This window comes from Micromys minutus (assembly GCF_963924665.1).
Source record: "Micromys minutus genome assembly, chromosome: 3".
NCBI classification, from domain to species: Eukaryota; Metazoa; Chordata; class Mammalia; order Rodentia; family Muridae; genus Micromys; species Micromys minutus.
This window is the reverse complement of record NC_137972.1, coordinates 31,975,479-31,993,930: the sequence shown is the minus strand read 5'-3', so window position 1 is coordinate 31,993,930 and position 18,452 is coordinate 31,975,479. Positions and strand designations below refer to the sequence as shown.

At 51.8% G+C, this 18,452-nt stretch overlaps 1 protein-coding gene across 1 annotated transcript; it reads left to right on the top strand.

Annotated features, from left to right (window-relative positions):
• Positions 1-5,299: 5,299 nt before the first annotated feature.
• Positions 5,300-17,731, top strand: SLC6A1 (solute carrier family 6 member 1; the record flags this gene model as incomplete). The annotated part of the gene is made up of 14 exons (XM_080914591.1): positions 5,300-5,537; positions 5,828-5,959; positions 6,075-6,175; positions 7,167-7,276; positions 8,004-8,136; positions 9,943-10,077; positions 10,256-10,359; positions 10,767-10,891; positions 12,827-12,939; positions 13,095-13,226; positions 14,404-14,506; positions 15,818-15,918; positions 16,544-16,711; positions 17,627-17,731. 14 exons carry the CDS (start codon positions 5,300-5,302, stop codon positions 17,729-17,731), a joined length of 1,800 nt encoding a protein of 599 aa, XP_080770717.1.
• Positions 17,732-18,452: the final 721 nt, after the last annotated feature.

The window sequence follows — 18,452 nt, the reverse complement described above, 5'->3', positions numbered from 1 at the left end:
GGGTATGTTTTAGATGTCCAGCTAGACACCCCCGTCAATCTTGCCTGAAGCGACCCCCTTTTCCAGGAACACCTGTCACCTTCCAGGACTCCACCTCCCTCTGGCAGCTCTTAACCTGGACTAGTTTTCATTGCTTGTTGCTCTCTATGACATAGTCAGCTGGAACTGCCCCTTACTGGAGCATCCTGTGTGTCTTGGCTTCGATTCTCACCACGTTCTTGAGGCCTGAGGCCAGCCCAAGCCAAATATCTCAACTAAGCACCCTGCAGGAATCAGATGGGAAGCCATCCCCACAGAATGTGAGGCCCTCACCTCACAGCTTCAAGGCTCAGCACACCCGAGTCACACTGCCTAGTCCCAGAGGACACTGCTCCTAGCAGAGCTGCCCCCTGTGCATGACAAAGCCCCCTGAGACCCTTCTGACTGCAGTTCTAGGCTGGCAGGCCTCAGTTTCCTTCTCTACCCTGGGGGATTATAGTAACTCTCAGCTTCTATAGCTGCAATCAGTCTGGGCACTAGAACTCCTGTGACATGCCTGGAATCCAGTAGGCGCACAATAAATGCTGTGCTTCTATGAAAGGATTCATGCACAGGGACTTGGGTACACAGCAGATGTCCCAAGGGTGGGTCTAGCATTTTCCTCTCAATCGGATAATAAAATGCATTGTTTCCTCTTGGCCCTTAGCCAAACCCAATATTAATTCCTTTCTTGAACCATCACAGTTCTGAAAGAGATAAAAGCAAGTGGAGCTGCTAAGAGCCTCTGCCGTTCCAGTAATTACTGAGCGGCGGGGAGGGAGCGAGATGAAGCAGCAGTGTGCCTAGCCAGGGTGGGAGGGAGGGAGAAGGGGGGGTGAGGAATGGAAGAAAGGGGGATAAGGGATGGAAGAAGAAAGGGGGAAATGGGAGGCAGAAAGGAATGAGGAGAGTGGCGAGCAGGAGCAGAATTCAGGCCAAGCCTGTTTTTGATCCTCCAACCCACAACTCCTGTGCTGGGATAATGCCACCCCTGACAAGCCCTGGCTTCTCAGCCCCTGCCTACTTTCTACCCACAGGACCTCACTGTGCCCTCTGAAGCAGTGAGGCAGAGGGAGACTGCCCTTCATAGTTTCCCTGCAGTCTCCTCTTCCACAGCTGGCCTCTGGTTCAGCACTGGGATGGCCCTCTGCAGGCCACCAGCAGGCGTCCAGGCCCTGCTCCAGGGTGGAGCCCCAGTGCCCCAGTGGCCAAGACCAAGTGCTCATGTCTCTCTTGGACTCTGTTTTCCAAGAGTGTTTCTGCTTCCGCTCCTGACCCTTGGAAGCATTTGTCACAGCTAGGGTGAGACCCAGAAGCATGAGATAGCCTTGCCCACTTAAGATACAAATAATAATAATAATAATAATAATAATAATAATAATAATAATAATAATAATAATAATAATAATTTGAACTGCTAGCTTTGGCCTCTGAGACCCCCTGTGATGTGACCTGTCACCCCTCCATCTGGATCTGTTCCCTTCCAGCCCTTTCTGCTGTTTTTCAAACACCAAGGTCTCCATCCTGCCTTGGAGACTTTGCATTACTTTCCCACTGTTTAAAACAGTGTCCTAGAGTGTCACATTTCCAACTTCTAATTCAAACTGAATCTTGTTGTTCTGGCCAAATAAAACAAGCCCAAGGGCTACCTCTGACCTATTTGCCATGTCTGATCTAAACTTCCAGCTCCCCACTCTCTCCTTGCAAAGTGTCTCTGGCTGAGGGACCTGCAGAGCTCTGTATGCTTCAGCTGGGGTTCTGTCAGTGTCATTAAGACTTGGTCACAGAGCCACACTGAGGAGGGATGGGCCATCACCAAGACTTACCACTCTTCCTTCTGGTCTCGTTCATTAACTCCATCCTCTCCGGGGCCTCTGGGTGAGACTTTTGTTTGCCTAATTATATTGTCTTTCTTGTGACAAGTTCCTACTTACACTTCTCCAGTCCAGCTCCCCTCTCAGCCTCTAACAGGAATGAACCAGATTTCTCTCTCTCTCTCTCTCTCTCTCTCTCTCTCTCTCTCTCTCTCTCTCTCTCTCTCTCTCTTTGGGCTGAGAAGAAGACCCCTAGCAAAGAGTCTCCTGTGTTTACACCTGATGTGCCCCACTAGGACTGAGAGGTTGACACTCTGGGACCAGAGTCTCAGAGTACCAAGCCCTCTATCCCTGTGATATCTGCTGATATATCCCCACAAAGATGTAGCCAGGAGTGCTAGATGATAAATGTCCACAGAGTGCCTGAGATTTCCCGAGGCCCTGTCAGCCAGTGCTGGAATTACCCTGCATATACCTATCTATGTGCCTGGCCTTGCTGTTCTCATTCCCCAACCATTTATCCAGATAGGGATCTGTGAGGTAAGGTAGCTTACCCTACATTAGCAGGTGCTCGAGAGAGCCAAGGTCAGGTTCAAGACTTAAAGTGGCTTTCGTACCAGGCGAGTCCAAGTTTGAATCTTGGATCCTCACTGGGCATCGGTTCCATCACACCAGCCTCGTTTGTTTATGCTCAGACATAGGCATAAAATCACAGCTCTCAGCTCTACAGCTCTTTCTCGGATGCTGCAGGTGTTCAGCTGAATCCAGACAGACATTTCTGGAAAACAGAAATGACAGTGTGGCTCCCTCAGGGCCAGCTCTTTTAAGTGGCCCTGCCTGGGACTCCTGGGTTGGATCTGAGGACTGTGGACTTTCTTTCCTGAGAACCCAAGGGGCCAAGCTCATGGGAAACACTCTTGCCCATTCATTCTGTCGTAGAATGAATGCCAAAGGCCAGGGAAGGATCATGGCCAGAGGATCATGGTCCTGGAAGCTGAGAGTCTACGGAAGGTTAAAGGCATCAGAGGGGCTTTCTTGTTGAGATACGGTAAGAGAGAGGCCTAGAAGGTGGAACCGACATCTGTAACAACCTGCTCCAACGACAATGACATTGGTGGGAGCCACGCCTCAAAATCAACCTGACCTCTGAAGTGTCTCATTCAAGGCATAGTAAGGGACACTTAGTGGCATCCCAGAGCATCCTTTAGTAGCTGGGCTAAAGAAAGCCTGAAGTGTAAGCTAGAACATCAGCAACATACCCCTGCCTTCTCAACAGCCAGCTCTCTGTGCCATGCTGATTATAGGGTGGGCAGCCCTAGAGTCCCCAAGATTCTTCTCAGAGCAGAATCCCAGGGAAGGAATCTGATTGGCTAGCCTAGATCACATGGTTAGGCTGGCCTGAGGTGATTGGATCATTATGAATAAATATGGCAGCTGGAGCTTACTCGGGTAGACAGTGGGACAACTGAGGACATCGTGGTCACGAAAGAAGCTAGCACGTTTGTCTGTCTCACCTGAGTCGGCACTCTGTATATCCTGATTACGAAGCAGGCTCTATCTCCCACCTCCTGTTTGCTCTGCCCTGGAGGGTACAGCCTGCCTCTACCCGAGGCCACAGATCTCCCCAATGTGGCCAGGCCTCTACCCGAGTCCAGAATGGAGATAGTCGTTCAGGACAAGCCTACCACTGTGCAGGAGGCTCAAACTGAGCCAGCCACCTTGCGGAGGAGAAGCAGGGGTGGCCGTAAAGTATTCCCACGAGGAGGACACATGGTACTGGGTAACAGGCTGCATGCGAGGGGCTGAAGGCCATGCACCGCACCCCAGGCATAATGCCCACGCCACCCATGGCTTTCGCTTATCTCCTTTTGTGGGGGCCATAGAGTAGCACTTCTTTCCGGTGTTCCGGTTTGTTCTGAGGGTTCCATAAGTTTGTGTCATTTTATCGAACACCTTCTATAGAATGTTCTAGAAAAATGTTGACACAGAAGAAAACAAATTCCACGCCCATCTGTTTACATATTTAGGGGGCAGAATCTTTAATAAGACACCCAAGGAAGACTCCCAAATCCATCTTACTTGCTGTAAAATACATGGCTCTTCTCTCTGCTCTGACACCCGCTTGGCTTTTTTTTTTTTTTTTTTTAATAACATTTCTGCAAGTTTATATGGAGGATGGAGAACAATATCGGCTAGAATAAACTTTAATTTTGTATATTAAAAGAAAAGATCAGCCCAGTTCCCGACTCCCAACATTTGCCCCAAGCACTGTCCTACCCCGGCTCCTCTTTTCCCTTCGGTAAAATTATAGAACACCCTGCCTGTCACCGCAGCTGTCCCCACACAGCCCATCCTGCATGTCTCTGCATCGGCAGGCCAGTGCCATGCTGCATGGGTTCACCACGTCACTCTGGCTGGGGACGCTCAGCAGTAGCGGGCAGTGCCTGTGTTCCAGCTGCTTCCCCCTGCCTGTCGCCCCCTGCTGATAGTCCAGCTCCATCTGGCACCGCCTACCCATTCACTTCCCTGCCCTTCTCCTCTGTTCCACAGGTGGAGAAAACCCTTAGGAGAAGACTCAAAGCAGAGGACTTTTAGGTAAGATAAGCAGCCAGGTGACAATTGCACTCTGGCAGACCTAAAAGCTGAGTTTGTCACGACTTGACAAGCCAGAAGAGACTGGCCCCATTGGACAGATGGGAAAACCAAAGTGCAGAACAGGCATGGGGAGGCTCTGAGTTTGATCCCCAGCACCAATGTGAAAGGCCAGGCATGGCCATGTGGCCTGTGACCCCAGCACTAGGAGGAGTAAACATAAAAGGATTGCTGGAGCTTCTGGATGGTAAGCTGAAAGAACCATGTTCCTAGGCTCTTCACAAGTGACCGTGACTGGGGGGTGATAGAGGAAGAGTCCCAACAGCCTCTGTTGGCATCTCTGTGCGTTCCCAGATGTGCTTGTTTCCCACACTCATCTAGGTGTGGGAGTGCACACTTGTAATCTCAGCACTAGGGAGGCAGAGACAGAAGGATCCCTAGGACTTGCTGGCCAGCCAGCCTAGCCTATACCATGAGTTCTAGGCCAGCAAAAGACATTGTTTGAGAAATAGTGCACAGCTGCTGAGGAACGACATCTAAGGTTGACCCCTGTCCCATATATATGGGACACACACACACACATACACACAAAAGACAGAATCAGCAGGAGTCGTTAAGTCTCAGTACTAAGCACTAGTACTAAGTATCAGTACTAGTACTTAGTATTAAGTACCAGTACTAGTACTAAGTACTAGTACTCAGATGGTAAAAGAGAACTGACCTGAAGACAGTTTCATATTTGTGCTACCTCTTTAACCATAACCCACTCTGTCCTACAACAATCCCAGCTCGCAAAGCTGCTGTCCACGTGGACTGGAGCTGACGTCACACACCTACCCACCAGGATCCCCGCTGTCAAGTTTGTGCTCCGAGACATGGCGACTGACAACAGCAAGGTGGCTGATGGGCAGATCTCTACCGAGGTCAGCGAGGCCCCTGTGGCCAGCGACAAGCCCAAAACTCTGGTAGTCAAGGTGCAGAAGAAGGCTGGGGACCTCCCTGACCGGGACACATGGAAGGGACGCTTCGACTTCCTCATGTCCTGTGTGGGCTACGCCATCGGCCTGGGCAATGTGTGGAGGTTCCCTTACCTCTGCGGGAAAAACGGTGGTGGTAGGTGGCCACCTGGTGACCTAGGGACCAGGTCTTTGAATCTTCTGGGTCTACCCTGAGGGAAGGGAAGATCTTTGAGAGCAGGCCCTATTTGTCACCCCTTGTCCTATCTTCAAATGTCCCCAGTGACAGCTGTCTGTGGCAGTGATGTCAGAACTTATGTTTCTTTTGCAAGAGCCCGGGGTGCATGTTGAATGAAGGATGCCTTTGGGGCTAGCCTCGGGTAGTACTCTCCAGCCGGGACACATGGGAATGGTGGTTGGGATCATGAGTGTGTCTCTCTTCTCCAGGGGCCTTCCTAATCCCATATTTCCTGACGCTCATCTTTGCGGGTGTTCCTCTCTTCCTTTTGGAGTGTTCCCTAGGCCAGTACACCTCCATCGGGGGCCTGGGCGTATGGAAGCTGGCCCCCATGTTCAAGGGTGAGTGGGGACCTGGGCATGTGGAGGGGCCTCACCCAAGGTCCTTGGGAGAAACAGAAGCCTTGGGCCCATTTCTAAGAATGCCTCAGCGAGCCCTGTGCGCGTTCAACCTCAGGTGTGGGCCTCGCAGCAGCTGTGCTGTCCTTCTGGCTGAACATCTACTACATCGTCATCATCTCCTGGGCCATCTACTACTTGTATAATTCCTTCACCACGGTGAGTGGACGCTGGTCAGGGCCTATGTGGGCTGTGGGACTCTCCCGTGTGCTCGCTGGTCAGTCCTTGAATGAGGAGTGAGGGGTGTAGCTCATCTCCTGTAGTGTCTTCCCCGACCAGCCATGCTGAGAGCTGCAGTCTAGAACCTCAGCCCCCCCACAACTGGATCCAAGAGCCACTTTGTATGGACTTGGCTAGTGTGGGTTTGAATGCTGATTCTACCGTCTGTCAGCTGTAAACTTCAGGAACCTGCTTTGAGAGCAGGGTCTCAGACACACTGGGGTCTATGCCCATATGTTTATAGCATCATGTTTTATAAGAGCCATTCAGAAGCAACCCCGAGTCCCCAGGGAACACATGTGACCGAGCACACATGTGTGTGGTGGAATATTATTCCGCCTTAGCAAGGAAGGAAACACTGACCCATGTACTCTGGGTGGGGAAGATGTTTGAAGATGTTAAGGCCATTGCAGAAAACGGATGCTGTGTGATTCCACCTGCGTGTGCTTCTTAAAGTGGTCAGATTCCAGGAGACAGAAGGCATCATGGGGGGAACCTAAAGGATGGGGAATTATCAAGTAAAGGAGACCAAACTGCTGTGCAAGACTGTGTGTGCTCCATGCTGCTCAGAAGCACACGGATCAGTGGTCAATTTTATATGACCTGTATTCGACCAGAAAGCAGAAGGAAACAAAAACTGAAACTCATTCCATAAATCATGTGTAAAGAGTCTAGAGCCAGGCTGCATGTGGGACAGACCCTGTCCACTGGGGGTCACTGGGGTATGGCTTGGAAGCCACTTCTTGGAGGGGCAAGAATTCGTATTTGGGTGGTGTGATCTTGTCTACCTGCCTCTGAGAGCTCTTGGGAAGAAAAGGTGGAAAGGTGGTTGTGAGCAGGTGTGTGGGGTGACAGGGGTGAGATGGGTGAATGGGGTCCTCTCTGGCCAGCCCCAGGAGCTAAGGGGGAATCTGTGACTCTATCCTTGTAGACCCTTCCATGGAAACAGTGTGACAACCCCTGGAACACTGACCGCTGCTTCTCCAACTATAGCCTGGTCAATACGACCAACATGACCAGCGCCGTGGTGGAATTCTGGGAGTGAGTGGGGGATGGCATGGGGCTGGGGTGGGGCAAGGGGAGGGTGTGCCGACTGGGTGGCAGCAGGCAATGTGGCTTTTTCTTCAGCCATTCATTCCTGGAAGTTTCTTGAACACCTACTGTGTGTCAGTAGAGATCTGGGGATGCCAATAAACAGTGACAGCAGCAGGTGACTTATATTGACAAGATGACATTGCAGGGTAGGGGAGGTGGCCTGGAGCAGCCTGCAGAAGAATGTAGCTGCTTACCATGACATTCAGGGTCAGGGAGTCAGTGGTACTGAATCAGTGGGAAGGAATATGAGTTAGGCACAGTGGGGAGAGGGCTGGCTACAGAGAATGCCAACTGAGGGGCTATGCTGAGGAGCAAGGGTGAACTGTGGATCTTGGGAAGGCTCGGTCATCTGTTCTCCAGCCTCAGACAAGAGGGTCCTGTGCACTACAAGGTCTCAGGCAGGAAAACGACCTGCCTGGGACTTATGAGGGTTCCATGGGGCTGGGTAAGCAGAGCAGAGGAGGGGAGGAAGCTCAGTAGCCCAGGAGTTGCAGTTGACACCAACTACTGCAACTCCCCAGGGTGAGAGTCCTGGCCCACAGGTCCTGTCCAAATCACAAGGTCCCAGTGTCACCAGGACACCCAGGGAGGGGTATGGTCTGGGTGTGAGAGCCATGGACACTCACCTCTTGCTGGCCCTGTGTGACCCTTTCCCCTTTCCTCTGTTCCCCAGGCGCAACATGCACCAGATGACAGACGGGCTAGACAAGCCAGGACAGATCCGCTGGCCACTGGCCATCACACTGGCCATTGCCTGGGTGCTTGTGTATTTCTGCATCTGGAAGGGTGTTGGTTGGACTGGAAAGGTAGGGACATGTATGAATAATGGGGACACACAAGAGAAGGGGTAGGCCTATAGGAAGAGGTGAGTCCCAGGCCAGGGCCCAGGACTCCTATATGCTCCATCTAATTTGAGTTAAAGTCCTTTCCTCTCTTCATGCCTGGGCTCATTTTTGTGATATGAGATGAGGAAGCATCAAGCTCACAAACACCACTGGGCTTGATGAATTCATTGCTAGGTGACAGGAGCTGGTCCAAGAACACTGAACCAACTTCCCCTGGCACTTGTTCTGTGGCCACCCTGTGTCTAGTGCAGGGACCCAGAGGTGTCATCTTCTATCCTGACCCATGGATGAAGGGATGGATGATAGAGGTATTCAGCCCCAAGCTCAGATCCCCACATGATAACTAGTTGGCTCTGTGAACATGGACATCCCACCCTGCCTCCCTAAACTCGTTTTCCTCCTGTGAGATCACACTTACCCAGTGGTTCCCTGATACCTGTCAGGATATCCAGCATTAGGGAGAGGACTTGCCATTTTTATCTAGCTTATGTAAGTGAAGATGGGGGCCAGGCTGGGACATCTGACCAGAGACATCTGATCACTGACTTGGGAGGATGACTGGCTGTAAGTCCTATTGAAAAATTTGAAGACAGAGTTAGCTGACTTACTCCTGGCCTCTAGTCAGAAGAGAGAAGTGGTACATACCACGGTGCAGTCTGGTAGACCCCAGGACCTACCAGGTCCTCAGAAGCCAGTGTGGGAGTCAGAATACCCCTTATTTGTCCCTAGGACTAAGGAGAACAGAGTTCCATTTCCAGAAGGTTCTTAAGCAACATAGGTCACAAGCCGGGAAAAGTTTTAGATTCAGAGTTACACACTTGAGACTTTTCCCCGAGTGGAATGACACTTTTTTATTATTTTTTTTAAGATAAAGATTTTTATACAGACAGGTTCAGTGTTGCAGTTAAGTCTCCATGTAGCTGAAAGCCATAGGGGGAGCTGGTGCCTCCCAAAGGACATTCTGCAGTTAAAGATTATTTTCTTCCTGAGACAGTGAAGCAGTGTTTAGGAATGAGCTTGGCTTGGCCTGTGTGTTTTAGCTTCACACCCATTACAGAGGCCACTTATTTTTTCATTTGAACCCTAAACATTGGGAGAACAGAGATGTCAGCCATGTGAGACCTGTCCTTCAGTAGGAGCTGTCCATGGGACCGGGTGCCCATGTCCACTTGGACTCTCCATTATCATTTGTGTTACTCAGATAATGAGATTAAAAAAATAAAAAAAAGAGCCAGGAGCCAGGCATGTGGCACACATTCTAATCTCAGCATTGCAGAGTGTAGGTAAGTGACTGGCTCCGTGCATTCCAGACCAGCCAGGACTACATAATGAGACAAACAAACAACCAAACAACCCTCCCAACTCCCCAAATTAAAGCTCACTCCTGTAACCCAAACACTCAGGCGGATAAGGCTGGAGGATCACTGTGAGTTTGAGGTCAGCCCTGAGCTTCACAAAGAATTCTAAGCATGGGGCATGGCCTCTGGTTGGGGGAGAGGGGTGTCTCTCCTCCCAGAATTGTGTCTTTCCCTTTGCCTGGCCACAGACAGGCACCAGCTCCATCACCTGGGAGGAGAAAGGACAGAGGGTGAATGACAGGAATGAGGCGGGAAGGTGCTAGTCAGCGGTGGAGACCCCATAGAGGATCTTCAAAAAGGTGGCTAGAATTTGACCAGGCTAGAAATCCAGGGGTGGGATGTCTCCAGGAAGAGTAGGAACAGACCTGGTGCTGCAGAGAGGGGCAGCCCTATGATACTTTGCTCCTAGGTGGTCTACTTCTCAGCCACATACCCCTACATCATGCTGATCATCCTGTTTTTCCGTGGAGTGACACTTCCTGGGGCCAAGGAAGGGATCCTCTTCTATATCACACCCAACTTCCGAAAGCTGTCTGATTCCGAGGTGAGCATCTGCCTTAACCCGTCCTGTCCTGCCAGCCCTGCCCAAATGGGTCCCGCATGCTACAGACACTAGAGCAGGTCAGATGGAGCTTATAATGTCTGAGGGCTCCCAGGGGGCAGAGGTCACGATGTCGATTCTGTATTTGATCGGTTCTGAGGTTCTGATCCTCTGCCCGCAGGTGTGGCTTGACGCTGCCACCCAGATCTTCTTCTCCTATGGGCTGGGCCTGGGGTCCCTGATTGCTCTGGGAAGCTACAACTCTTTCCACAACAATGTGTACAGGTGCGAGGGGGCGGGCTTTGAGGCTTCCTTCCTGACCACACCTCCGACCATGACTTCCTGGTGGAGGCACTCTGAGGACACACCCCAGGCATGAATGTCAACCCCTATCCCTGTTCCTACCCCAGCAATACACACTTATCTCCAGCACTTCACACTTGTCACATGCTGGAGGCCATACATGCTCTTCATCTGAGACTACATCCCTCCTGGAACCTCCATCTCCACGTCCTCTGTAGCCACACCTATCCTATTAGGTCTCTTAACCTCCTTCCCACTCTACCCTGCCTGGCTTGTTCTGGCCTTGCCCCACCGGAACTTGTAGTTCCCTTCCCTCGGAGGTTCCTGCCCTCTGGTCCCACTCTCCTGCAGTCGATCCCAATCACCTCACTGGCCCTCCTGCTCTTCAGGGACTCCATCATCGTGTGCTGCATCAACTCTTGCACCAGCATGTTTGCCGGCTTCGTCATCTTCTCCATCGTGGGCTTCATGGCTCATGTCACCAAGAGGTCCATAGCTGATGTGGCAGCCTCAGGTGAGCACTTTACTTGGGGGAAGGCAGGGCTTGCCATGATGGTTGTATGTGGTCATGAGGCATATGCATGTGGGCCTAGCTGGGCCACAGTCACTTCCATGATGCAGAGCTCTCCACGCTGGACTTTTGCACTAGCTCCAAAAACACTGTCATGGTGTGGGTTGTACCCACTCTGCTCCTGGGGTCACCGGGGTCAAAGCCAGGAAGAGCCTCAGGGCCTGACCCCTTTTTCCTTTTGGCCAGGGTAAACCACAGCAGGAGAGACTGTGTGCCAGGCAGAGGCCCCTGAGATTCAAGGAGGTGATATGACTTGTCCCTTGGAGAACTGGGTTGGCCATGTCAGAAGAAATGCTCTTTGCTGAGGTTCCTGTCTCACCCACAGGGGAGCCCCTCCTCCAATTTCATTTTCCTGGAACCCTCTAGTCTCTCACTTTACCCTTCGGCCCCAGAGCCACAACCAGAAAGATTACGGTATCCTCAAAGGAGGCTTCTCCTGAACTCTTGCACATCTCCCCCAGCTTCCAGATAGACATCTCACATCTGTACCATCCCTGAACGTCCCATCTTCTGAAGGGTTCAGCTGCCGAACAGAAGCCCCAGCCTCCTCCCACCCTCTTCCCTCACCTCTCCACAAGCCCTGCAGTTCCAGCATCTGTCCTCTACCTGCCTCCTTCATGAATCTCCATCCAGCCTTTTGGCATGTGCCCTGTCCCTGCCACTGGCCAGGTCTCCATGGTCCCTCCCTGGATGGTGGCCACAGCTCTGCACCCCTATCTATTGTTCTTCTGGATTCTCAGGGATGGCAGTGCACACACAAGCTTACCCAAAGATTGAGCTGAGATCAAAATGAGCAAGTGACAGTGTGCTGTGTGTGCTGTTTGTGTGTGCTGTGTGTGCTGAGCTGTGTGTGCTGCTATGTGTGCTGTGTGTGCTAAGCTGTGTGTGCTGTGTGTGCTGCTATGTGTGTTGTGTTTGTGCTGTGTGTGCTGCTGTGTGTACTGCTGTGTGTGCTGTGCTGTGTGTGCTGTGTGTGCTGTGTGTACTGTGTGTGCTGTGTGTGCTGTGTGTGCTGTGTGTGCTGTGTGTGCTGTGTGTGCTGTGTGTGTGCTGTGTGTGCTGTGTGTGCTGTGTGTGCACTGTGTGTGCTGTGTGTGCTGTGTGTGTGCTGTGTGTGCTGTGTGTGCTGTGTGTGCTGTGTGTGCTGTGTATGCTGCTGTGTGTACTGTGTGTACTGCTGTGTGTCCTGCTGTGTGCTAAGCTGTGTGTGCTGTGTGTACTGTGTGCTGTGCTGTGTGTGCTGTGTGTGCTGTGTGTGTGCTGTGTGTGCTGTGTGTGCTGCTGTGTGTACTGTTGTGTGTGCTGTGTGTGCTGCTATGTGTGTTGTGTTTGTGCTGTGTGTGCTGCTGTGTGTACTGCTGTGTGCACTGTGTGTGTGCTGTGTGTGCTGTGCTGTGTGTGCTGTATGTGCTGTGTGTGCTGTGTGTACTGTGTGCTGTGTGTACTGTGTGCTGTGTGTACTGTGTGTGCTGTGTGTACTGTGTGTACTATGTGTGCTGCGTGTGCTGTGTGTGCTGTGCTGTGTGTGTTGTGTGTGTGCTGTGTGTGCTGTGTGTGCTGCTGTGTGTACTGTTGTGTGTGCTGTGTGTGCTGCTATGTGTGTTGTGTTTGTGCTGTGTGTGCTGCTGTGTGTACTGCTGTGTGCACTGTGTGTGTGCTGTGTGTGCTGTGCTGTGTGTGCTGTATGTGCTGTGTGTGCTGTGTGTACTGTGTGCTGTGTGTACTGTGTGCTGTGTGTACTGTGTGTGCTGTGTGTACTGTGTGTACTATGTGTGCTGCGTGTGCTGTGTGTGCTGTGCTGTGTGTGCTGTGTGTGTGCTGTGTGTGCTGGTAGAATTCACTCTCCCTTTCTCTTTATTGTTTTGCCTTCTGCACCAGGTCCTGGTCTGGCATTCTTGGCGTACCCGGAGGCTGTGACACAGCTACCCATCTCTCCCCTCTGGGCTATCCTCTTCTTCTCCATGCTGCTGATGCTGGGCATTGACAGCCAGGTGAAGCCCCCATCAGGACCAGTCTGGCCTTGATCAGCTCCCACAGTGTCTGGCCCTGCTGGCTACAGACCTTTTCTCGCAAGGCCAGGTTTGGGTGGGTGGGTAGGAAGAGGCTGGCTGCAGCTGGTAGCTAACCCCATCTTTCCCCCAATAAGTTCTGTACCGTGGAGGGCTTCATCACCGCCCTGGTGGATGAGTACCCCAGGCTTCTCCGCAATCGCCGTGAACTCTTCATTGCTGCTGTGTGCGTCGTGTCCTACCTGATTGGCCTCTCCAACATCACCCAGGTAGGCTGCCCAGCATCCAACATGCCTCAAATTTTCTCCAGGGCTTGCCATACTTTTACATGCCAGGAAACATGTTCACTTCCCAGACCCAAAGCTCTCTAGCCCTTGGGCCTCCTTTACTTGGGGTTAACCTATCTTTCTCTGTACTGAACGCCATTGTACCAAACCCCATCATATCATTGTGAGATTCATGGCGAAGTAGACTTTGAACCTGAAAGTATAGGATAAATATAGAGACTGTAGCATACATCCCAGCCTTGGAGGAGGAAATGGAGGTGATCGGGGATAAAAGGTTGGGGGGATAGTGAGCTCACAAATGCTCACAGAAATGAGTCAACTCAGATTGGGAGTGGGGCCTTTGATAGCATCACTTTCCAAGTCCCTTCTGTCTATCTCAGAGGGGAATGCTGTTCACACCTGCTGTGCGATAACCTGACCCTGAGATTCAGCAGTCACCATGATGGGCGCCACCTTGTTGGCTTTGTGGAAGGTTGTGCAGGGTCACAACTAACACGTATATTAGCTTCTTTCTCAGAGGAAGCACTTGGAGGGAAATGGGTAGCAGGCTCAAGAATGACCAGCAGGGATAGGAGGGGCTCTAATTCATAAGGTAGCTAGAAGCTTCCATAAGCACGTGACCATTGAGCTTTGACTTGAGGGATGAGGCAGAGCCAGTGCTGGGGTGGGAGTGGAGGATCATAGGGGAGCAAGCAGAACAGGCACAAAGGCCCTGCAATAGGGATGCATCTGGGGAGGCAGAGGACAAGGGGAGCCCAGTGTGGAGGAGACAGAGCCAGAGGATGGATGCAGATTCAAATCTGACCTTGCAGGCTTTGCAGTTAGATCTGACTTAAAACGACAGCTTTACCCACTGCTTTGTGTGAGTCAGGAGAGGGCCTAGGCAGGAAAGAACTATCATCAGTGTATGCTGGTGATGGGCTGGCTGCCTCCAGTCCTTCTGAAAGCCATACTGGAAATAGAGCATCTCTCGCCACCTCCCAGACATCTTCCCAGCCCCAAGACAACAAGTAGCCATAGACCCTAAGGGCTTCTTCACTGTGCCCTCAAGTTTTCTGGCTGCAATGTGCCTAATCCCAGCCTCCTCAGGATCTTAGAACATGAGGAGCATTGCAGGAATGGAGCTGTGTCTGCACTTAATTCCTTTTGTCTCTTTCAGGGTGGCATTTATGTCTTCAAACTGTTTGACTATTACTCTGCCAGTGGCATGAGCCTGCTGTTCCTGGTTTTCTTTGAGTGTGTCTCCATTTCCTGGTTTTATGGTGAGATCCAGCCCTCCTCCCTCATTAATCCATCCGTCCATACAACCATTTATTCATTAATGAGATCCTGAACATTAACCCTTTGTTTTGCCTTTATAACACATCTACAAGCTTAGTTAACACAGGTGCTGTCTTGTAGAGAAAGTACGGTAGGAGAGTTGCACATGTTTATTTAAAATGCAAGCTGAGGGCTGAAGGATGACTCAGAGGTTAAGACTACTTGCTGCTCTTGCAGAGGACCCAGGTTCAGTTCCCAGCACCCCACATGGAGATTCGCAACCTCCTGCAACTTTAGTTCCAGGAGACACAGCATGTACATAGTGTGGGCATACACGCAGACAAACACTCATACGTGCAAAATAAAAACAAATAGAACTTTAAAAAGTAAAATGCAAGCCATTATGACTTCATCCACTGGGGATAAAAAGACTGGTTTGAAACTGTTTTAGAGAGCTAGGCGGGTGACGTGGCTCAAAACACTTGCCACCAAGATGGCAACCTGAGTTCACCTATGGGAGGAGCTAAGTGCCTCCCACAAGTTTCCCCCTGGAGTCCACATGTGCTTCCACACATACACAAACAAAATAAATGTGAAAAAATGAAATTTGATCTGAAAAGGGGGAACCCCAAACTATACAATTTTCTAAGTCACGTGCTCAGTGACTATCTGACTGTATGATTACAGGTGTGAACTATCCCAGAACCAATCACAATGGGTCTGTTTTATTTGTTTCTTGTGGGGCCAAGGTTCCTCAAGTAACTGCCTGGGCATCAAAGCCCTATGAATGTCCTTCCCAAATGTGCCCCTCTCCCACCCTCCACCTGCACCCCATCACCCTCCTCTCACCACCGTCTGCTCTCCATCCTAATGGGTTCCCTCCACTTCTGCTCTGTCTGTGGCTTTCCACAGGGGGCGTAGCCACTCCATTCTGAGGCCTTTGGATCTTTGTTTTATCATTGATTTTCTAGATGTGGAAATTTTGGAGAAGTTACAATCAGTTTCTCATAGTAAGGCCATCACGGGGAAATGTGCCTTCCTGGCAAAGCCAATGTCGGCATGGTTAGGACAGGTGTCTGTGGGCGGAGGTGCTAGGCAGGTGTATCTTTACATATCCCTCTGTCTTCATGTTATGGCACCTCGGGACTTGATTAAAACCAAAGCACATGTCCCATGTAAGAGACAAGGACACTGGGGTTCATAGAAGGGAGGGGGATGCTCATGGTTGCACTTCAAAGAAATGGTAGACTTGGGTCCCAGACCACTGTCCTGGAAGCTCTCTCCTGCCTTCTGTTCTTACTCCCTTGTCACAGGTGTCAACCGATTCTATGACAACATCCAGGAGATGGTTGGTTCCAGGCCCTGCATCTGGTGGAAGCTGTGCTGGTCCTTTTTCACACCCATCATTGTGGCGGTAAAGATGAGGCTAGCCCATTGGGAAGAAGTTAGCCTCCCGGGATGAGGCAGGCTGTGCAGTCAGATAGGCTCTCTGGAGGTTACTCTTGGGCATGAGGGCAGGGTAAATCTCTCCGGGTCTTTTGCTCCCTAAGAGTAGTAACATTCCCCCTATACTGTTTGCTGATCACCTGTGTCATGGCCTGCTGGGGAACAATCCATGACCTCCTCACAGCCTCAGCACCCAGGCTATTGTCCTGAGCCACTCTCCTAGCTCAGCCTAGCCCAAGAGCCCAGGCTCCTGACATGCAGAGCCCTTTCTTCCTCAGCAACTCTCAGTCCCTCCTTGACAAGTGCTGAGGTCCCGAGAGCCCTGGCAGGGATACCCCAGGTCCTTAGGGTGGAGACTGGGCTGCTGCTTGTATTGTGTTGTGTAAGATCATGGTGACCATCCAGCCTACTATACCAGCTAGCCCGCAGGAGGGGGCCTCCTCTGCAGGCCTTTCCCAGGAAGGGGATTCTGCTTTTAAGGCATTGCCTGCTGAGTACCAGGATGGCAGGCTATGAGCGTCAGCTGCAGTGGAGGTAGGGTCTGGCTTGGTCTAGCCCTCAGGGCTGACTGTCATGCCCTTTCCCATCCACAGGGAGTGTTTCTCTTCAGTGCTGTGCAGATGACACCACTTACCATGGGAAGCTATGTTTTCCCCAAGTGGGGCCAGGGCGTGGGCTGGCTCATGGCTCTGTCCTCCATGGTGCTCATCCCTGGGTACATGGCTTACATGTTCCTCACCCTAAAGGGCTCTCTGAAGCAGGTAAGCCATTCTGCATTGAGGGAGCTCAGGGTCCAGTTGGGAAGGCCTAAGTCGGCAAGCCAGTGCCATTTAGAGGAACAGGGAATCCTGAGGCACTGCGATCCTGCCTGGGAGGACCAGCATTAGGTGGCTCCTCAGAAGCATGAAGAAAAGCCAGACTGAGTGGTAGAAGCAGAAACCCTGGTCTTAGGAGGGTGGGATGGGAAGCTTGTACAAAGGTCTAGACATCAAAACTCCATGCGGTCAGCTAGAAGGAGATCAGTGTGGTTGGAGGGCAGAAAGAAGAGGTGGGGTGAGCAGAGCAAACTGTAAGGATTTGAGGGAGAGTAGGAGTGAGGAAGGAGGGGGAGTGAGGAGAGGAGGAGTGAGGAGGGAGGGGGAGTGAGAAGGGAGGGGGAGTGAGGAGGGAGGGGGAGTGAGGAGGGAGGGGGAGTGAGGAGGGAGGGGGAGTGAGGAGGGAGGGGGAGTGAGGAGGGGAAGGGAAATGAGGAGGGGAAGGGGAGTGAGGAGGGAGGGGGAGTGAGGAGGGGAAGGGGAGTGAGGAGGGAGAAGAGGAGACAGGAAGACAATGGTGTCTGAGAGATGGCGGTGGCCAGACTGTGCAGGGCCTTGTAGGAGCTGGCTTTTATACTGGATGAAATGGGAGTCTTAGGAATCCTGAAACACGGAGCAGGGCATTCCGACCATCTTCTGCTGTCATGCTGAGGACAGAGAGATGAGGATATCAGAAAAGCCATCAGAGGACCAGTCAGGAGACGCTGGGTCATGCAGATGGGAGCAGATGTGTTCTGGTCAAGTGGCCTCTACTGTATTTGGCTTATTGTTAAAGAGACTAGAGCTGGGTTTGGTGGAGAAAGAGAGAGGGGAGGGGCTGATCCTCACCGAAAAGGGCCTTACCTCCACCCCTGCCCACAGCGTCTCCAGGTCATGATTCAGCCCAGTGAAGATATTGTGCGCCCTGAGAATGGTCCTGAGCAGCCGCAGGCTGGCAGCTCAGCCAGCAAGGAGGCCTACATCTAGGGGTGCATCCCCCTCATCACCCCTACACTAGCACCTTGGACTGGCTGTACCCACACCCCTTGAAGACTGAAGATACTGTCTCCACCTACCTCAAGGGGTGGGTCCAGACACCATTACCATACAGAGAGGGGGAGGTGGGGGACAGTGTGACCCTGAGTGGGCCCTAAGAGGGCAGCCACCCCTGGGGGCTTTCACAGAGGCCCCTTAGGAGGAGCAGGTGGCTAGCCTTTTTAACTGCCACTATAACTCCTTTTTATGCTGCCAGAGAGGGTGATGGCTGAGGCCACACACTCCTGGCTTTTAGTCTTCTTCAGACTGTGGTCCTGTGCCCCAACTGTAGACTGTTATCCAGACTTTTCTGTCCACCTTGGCTCTGAACTGGTCATGGACCAGGGCTACGGCATTTGTTCATGGCCACTGGGAGCCAGCAGGCTTTGCCTCTTCATTCTCAATTTCTCCTTCCCAAGGCAGCTTCACAGACCCACCCCCCAGACTGTTCACAGATCAGTGCGGAGAGGGTCCTCTGTCCCTGTGACCCTGTGACCCGGGCAGCTCAGTGTCCCCTGCCCCACCTCCCCAGGTGGCATTAACAACAACAGCCCATCCAGAAAAGCCCTGTGTGCTGAGGAGAAAGAGAAAAAGCCACAAGCACAATTGCCTTTTTTGGTCACCCTCCCAGGACTACTCCCAAGTGGGAGCTGTGGTCCCTCTGAGCTACCCA